This window comes from Vanellus vanellus, assembly GCF_965231255.1.
Source record: "Vanellus vanellus genome assembly, chromosome: 5".
Lineage (NCBI taxonomy): Eukaryota > Metazoa > Chordata > Aves > Charadriiformes > Charadriidae > Vanellus > Vanellus vanellus.
Window position 1 is genome coordinate 2,119,523 of NC_138910.1, and position 6,406 is coordinate 2,125,928.

General features: G+C 37.8%; 1 protein-coding gene across 1 annotated transcript in view; it reads left to right on the plus strand.

The window, feature by feature from the left end:
* The window catches only part of STAM2 (signal transducing adaptor molecule 2), a 28,421-nt gene extending 22,254 nt beyond the window's left edge, over positions 1 to 6,167 (plus strand). Inside the window, exons 12-14 of the mRNA XM_082484125.1 lie at positions 329 to 482; positions 1,983 to 2,152; positions 2,379 to 6,167. Of these exons, the coding sequence (XP_082340251.1) occupies positions 329 to 482; positions 1,983 to 2,152; positions 2,379 to 2,610 (556 nt within the window). The 3' untranslated portion in view covers positions 2,611 to 6,167. The remainder of the gene's footprint in view (positions 1 to 328; positions 483 to 1,982; positions 2,153 to 2,378) is intronic.
* Positions 6,168 to 6,406: the final 239 nt, after the last annotated feature.

The window sequence follows — 6,406 nt, forward strand, 5'->3', positions numbered from 1 at the left end:
CCTCTTCCCCCTCAGACTCCTAGGGATATTTGAAGGCGCAAAGAAAAGTTAAGGAACACTTGTGGAGTTGCTTGCCTTGTTGCAGCTAGGGAAGAATAGTTGTTCACCACTTGGACTCTCCTACCATTCCCATTGGTGTAAGAAAGAGTCGTGTAAGAAACAGAATGGCAATTTTAGAATATAAATGTGTAAGAAATTGACCATCTACCTTTTAAGTTTTTTTTTTTCTTTCTCCTTGCATATTCAGAACTGCTTAATGAACCTCTCTTACCATCTAACACGAGTTGTTAGAGAAACTTAGTGTTTGCATGTATTTGTTTTGAAACAGAAAACATTCAGAATTATCAGAACTGAATGTGAAAGTTCTAGAAGCTCTGGAGCTCTATAACAAACTGATGAATGAAACACCGATGTATTCAGCCTACTCAAAACTCCACCATCCTGCACAATACCCACCTACATCTTCTGGTGTTTCAGTGCAGGTCAGTATCCCTTTCTGGAAATAGAGACTTTCCAAATATAGATTTCTATTTAAAAAGATGACAGCAAAAATGAAGTGTGTGCTTTCTTGCTAGCCTACGAACAATCTGACATTGCCTGGTGACTTTTTATAGCCTTTAGAATAAAATATCATTTATTCAGTAGAACAGAGTACTTCAATTTGCAGTTACCTGCTTGTACAATAAGGTATAGTTGTTAATTTTGGTCCACTTAACAGAAAGATACTCTTTTGAAAATACGAAAAGATTCCTTCCGTGATTAATTTTTTACAGTTAGAATTGTGTGTTTCAGCAGCTTGGTGGGTATTCTTGCTGTTAGTCATGTCCTCAGTCCTAAAGTAAAATGTTACCTTCTTATTTAATAGCGGGGATGTGAGTGAACTTTAATATTAGTGCACTGATCATGAGTGCAGTGTAGTTTTGCTAAATATAGAAACACTAGTCTGGTTTTAGCTCTCTTTTTGTTCTTAAGAAATGAACATGTTGTATTAGGGGGTGTAGTTGCTCAAAACTGTTTTACAGTATCTCTAATGTGCCATATTGATGTTTTAAGGAAACAAAAATGGAGGAGAGTTTGTGGTTTTTTTTTTTTTTTTTAAAGATCCTTTTTGGGGAAAGCGTCAAATGAGTGATTTTACTTTCAGTGAATTTTACTTCAATGTTAATTGTTCAGTGGGAAAAGAATAGTTGCCATAGCAACTGCCAGATCTGAAAATATGTCAGTTAAAAGTAATTTCATGTCCTTAACTGCTGGTAGTGATGGAAAATTCATTATATTTGGAGGTTAAAAAGTAATGTAAGCCAAAAGGCAACTGAAGTTTACTGTTTCTTCCAAGATGTGTGCTTCCAGCTTCCAGTGCTGAAAAATACCAGATAATGCTAACCACGCTGAGCTTAGCGCAAAACCGGCGAGCACCATAGACCTCTGTTATACAGATGTTATACAGTGTTATACAACCTGTTCTGAGTTTTGAGTAAAGATTTGCATTATCTTAAACCCGAATAAAGGTTTTGCTTCTGTTTAGTGTTATAGTCTTAAAATATTCTTGTGTTTTAATTTCCAAAAATGTGTTAAATAACAAATCTCATATGGTGCCCATCTTCCTACTCAACTCTGTGCCTCAAAGCACGTAAGGAATGAACGTCTTAAAGACAAGGCAAATTAGAGAGAAAGAAATAAGGTTTCTGGGAGGGCCAGAGGTCTTGTACATGACACAAAAGGTTCTTCTTTCAGATATTAAGTACTGACCTTGTTAACAGTGCGTTTCTGATGAAATAAAGGATGCCTATTTAAAGCGTGTTACAAGAACTTACATGTTTTGGTTTTAGAACCTTTTTGGAAAAATCAAGTGAAGTTCATTCAACTGTTGAACCCTAATATATTTGTTCATTGTAGTGGTGTTTCTGCCGTATTTGCTGCTACTTAATTGAAAATAAAAGGTATACAATGTTTTGTTTGTGTTTTTTTTTTATTATTTACAGTCATATCCTGTACAGCCGCCTAGTGGAAACTACATGATCCAGGGTGTTCACCAAGTCACCATTTCCCCAGGTTATAGCCTAGGACCGGATCAGATGGGGCAGTTGAGGTCTCTGCCTCAAAGTATAAATTCTTCTGGAGCAACTCAGCCAGCTCAGGCTGCGTATTTAAGGTATCGCTTCAGCAAACTATTAAATCACTTTCTTCTTGATGGTAATTTTAATACTTTGTCTAGAGGTTGTATGTTCTTGGGATGTTTACAATGGCACGTGATACTGTTGTATCATTTTGAAAACACACAGATTGCTTTTGGACTAAGCAATATTCTTATTTGCAAATCTGCTTATGAAATAAATAGACATGAACTTGTCAGAATTAGATTTGTTGTTTTGTTACAGCCCAGGACCGGATTCTGTGTTAAACCAGACGTACGTGAGCCAGACCCCTGGCCTTCCGTCGGCTGCCAGCACAGCTGCTTACACCCAGCAGCAGATGGGAATGTCGGTGGATATGTCGGCTTACCAGAACAGCACATCGAGTTTGCCTCAAGGACCAGGTTATCCCATGGCAGTTCCTGCTCATTCCGTTCTACAGCAACAAACAAATTATCATCAACAGCCTCTCCTTTAAAAACAAACCAGCTCGTATTTCTCAATTAATGAATAAAGGTTGCCTGACCTAATGATTTCTATGAATACCTGTCACGGATATCAAAATATGTTTTCCTTTTAAATAACCCAACTTACTGCATTAGGGTGATGCCAAGTAAAAGTATACATCAGACCTGATTGTTAAGCATTTGCATAAGACAGCTTGAACTAGATTAGCTGATGGTTTAAAATTAATTTCAGATTACTTTGAGCCCTTATTTCAGTGGTTTCAAGAAATGCCACTTGTGAATCTTAAGTTAAAATATTGTCCAAAAATAATTTTTTTTAAAGGTGTTTCTGAAAACTTGAGGATGCTTAATCATTCTCATGCATTGCTGTTGTTATGCTTTGCCTCCTCTGGTATCTTACTCTTCAAGTGGCTTTACAGAATCTCTGCTGATTTAGACACCACCTTCTCTCTGCGCTGCTGTAGTGAGCTGTGCAGGATGATGTGTACCGCACAACTGGAACAACTGCACGAGCTCAGCAGATGAGAGAGGGAAGAGAAAATTATTTGATATTGTGACAGTGAGGACTGCGTACCTACAGAAACGTGAGAAATGAGATTTTTACAGTGCTGCCTATTAGATTTTGGGAAACCACAGAGACTCCTGATGTGTTTCTCTTGAAGACAGGTGGAGTCTTGCTAGAACTCGCTCGTGCCTTTTGGCGGAGGTGGTACTGCAAGCACAAGTCTCCTTTGCGAGAGGAGGCAAGGGCTGCTCCCAGCTGACTGTGTGGGCACTCTGTGGATACAAGGTGCTGAGCCAGAAACTTCTACAGAATCTCTTTTCTTTTCCTTTTTGGATGTATTTAAAAGTGAAGGAGTATTGTGGTTCCTTGTGGTAGAGGAGGGGCTCAAGAATGTTTGAAGCTTAAGACTGTGGGAATCTGCCTCGGTCCCTCTCCAGCGGGGAGCCGAGCGGAACAGGAGTCGTCTTTATGGGACCAGGGGGTTCTTGCCTCTCTTGGATTTCCTTTCTCTGCCACCGTTTCCATGTCCAATTAAATGCCAATTACAGTCGGATAAACTCTTTAACCATTTGGAAAAGGTGTATTTAATGTGCTATCCGTATAGGCAGAATACACGTGCTTTGTGAGTGGGGTTGTGCTCCTCGTTTAATACAAGGAGTGGTTGCATATTGAAAATGACAGACGTGTCTTTAGAAGAGGAATTGCCTGGGAACCGTGGAAGCGTAGCATTTGGTGGCTAAGAAAAGAAATCTAAGATTTTCTTCCCTGATGCACTTTTTTTAATGGGTGGGGTTTGTACAAGAGGAGCAGATGAGCTGAATTATCTTTCAGGAATGTGGGATTTCTTTATTTTATTGTTTCAGCCTCTGAAAAAAATCACTTCATTCTCCTCCTATATACCTACTCGCTTTAGCATGGTCATGTTTATATCTATTTTAACAATTTTATGATGAGTAGTAATCTTTAGATTGGGAAAATAATAGAAGCAAATCACTGATTAAAACATCTTGATTAAATGCATGAAACTCCCGAATGTCTAAATAAGTATGTTTGGTGTATAAATTTTCTACTGAATGAGAACTATCAGATTGCAGACTGCTTGAGTAATAAAAAACACCCTTCGCTCAGCGCCACCTTAATTTCTTTTACATTTTATTTAATCATTTAGTATCATGACCTTATTCGTTTGCAGCCTCATGCTTATGCAATAAGGTATTCAGTACCTGCTCTTTAAATTGTTTTGTTTTGTTTTTTTTAATTTAAATTTGTGCAATTGGAAGGAAGCTTTTGTCTTTCCTCTTGACATGACTTTGTCTTTATCCTTCCCCTTGAAGTAGCGTAGTATAAATAACACATGTTGCAATACTGAAGTATTTTGATAACTTGCTCCTTGTGTTCTTTAAGGAGAATAATTACTTTGAATGCTGCTGTTCAAAATTCTTATTGTTTGGAGATGATTTTTTTTTTTTTTTGTAAGAGTTTACTTTGTTCCAAGTTGGTATGTGGTCAAACTAAACCTTGCTATCATTTATGTAGCTTCTCCATGCTGGTTAGTAAATTGAGATTAAGGTAGGTATTTTTATTGGATTCGAAACTTTGGTCCAGCAGAAATACCGCATATCTTAAATTGAGATGGCTAGACAGATGTGATTTGATTATGTTCAGTTAATTATTAAATATAAATAATGTATATACTCATTTGTCTGAGATTTTCTACACAGCTACATATATACATACTGTTAAATCCTGAAATTTTATAAAAGCAGGATTTGTCATTCTGTCGCCTCTTTTTTTTTTTTTTTCCTAATTCTGTGATATGCAACTTGTAGATAGTGTAAAATAATTTAATTATTAAACTAGTGTATTTAGAAGATTTTGGTGTTAATAGGGTCGTGTTTTTTCTCTTCATACTTCTATACATTATCATATTTATTTTTAAGGCCTGATTGTAACTGAACATGCTGCCAAAGGATTTCTCTAACTTCAGATTTCTACATTAGGTTTCTACCTACTGTTTTGTATCAGGAATCAATGGTAGATAACTTCTGCTTTTTCATATAAACTTGTAATGGTTAGCATAGAAATCTCTGCAACTTTATAATGAGAATTTTATTGTAATATATTTGTTTCCTGGGTGTTGAAAATATCAATACTAGATACATTTTCTTCTAGTATGAGTTGGCAACCTATTATGTCTAAGTTATAGTCAGCTGAAAGCAACTATTGAATTTGTCTGTAATATCGCCATGCAGAGATGTGTTTTGAGAAATTGTGGTCTTTCACACAGCCTTGATGTGACAGATGTATCGTCTATTTAATTTGGTACTGAAATTACAATGTCAAAAGATCAGATTGTTTCTGTAACAAGTAAATGTTAAAAATAACGTTCCGTGTTTATTTTACTTTAGGTTTTGTTCATAGATGTTCGTGGACTTGTGGAACAGTGTAATTCTTTTGAAGGCTGTCCCTTAGAAAGGAGAGCTGAGGGGGACATGGCTGCAGCTGCAATCTCTTACAGGAATTATTTTCTGATAGGAAGATATTTTTTTTCTTATTTTAATCTATGCATCTTTTCTAAGAAATAATAGGCACTACTCTTGCTTACCTTGAACACTGTGATGTGTCTGTTGAATGAATGAATAACTTAGAATTTATGGCTCTTACCAGTTAAATTTTACATGAAGCTGACTCAAACTGTTTTGAATTGGCGAAAATGAAAAAGGAAGGAAAGGAAATAGAGCTGGGGCAGGTTCTGAGCTCCCGCAGCTCTGCTCCCATCACCGGCACTGTAACATCTTGTGGTCGGCCAGCGAGCGACTTGGCCACCAGCGGCTGGCACGCCTGGACTGGGAATTCAGAACAAGGTTCTACTTCTGTTTTGTGGGGGGGTTCGGGTGAACATGTACTGGTTAATAGATGTCTCGCAGTTCTTACAGAAAATTGTCTTAAAGAGTTTGCAGTATTAAGAAGAGAGGATCTGTTTTATTGGAATATGCACTTGGCCTCCTGTCTGCAATACGTGTGCATTGCCTTGTGTGAATAAAACAAAGTTTGTTTCACAGACACAGCTGAAGAGTCTTCTGTTTATGGTGTAATGCAGTCCTTGCCAGAAAGGTAAGGCAAAAGCTCTGTGATTCGTGTGAACGTCCCTGCTGTGGCCCTCCCCTCCCCTGCGGGAGCCCATCCTGGGCTAGCACACCCGCAGGCTCGGCCACCAGCCCCGCTGCCTCCAGCTCATCATGTTCCCATGAGCTGTCATCAAAGCCAGAGCTCTGCAAGGGACTGTTATTTCATAGCTGTGC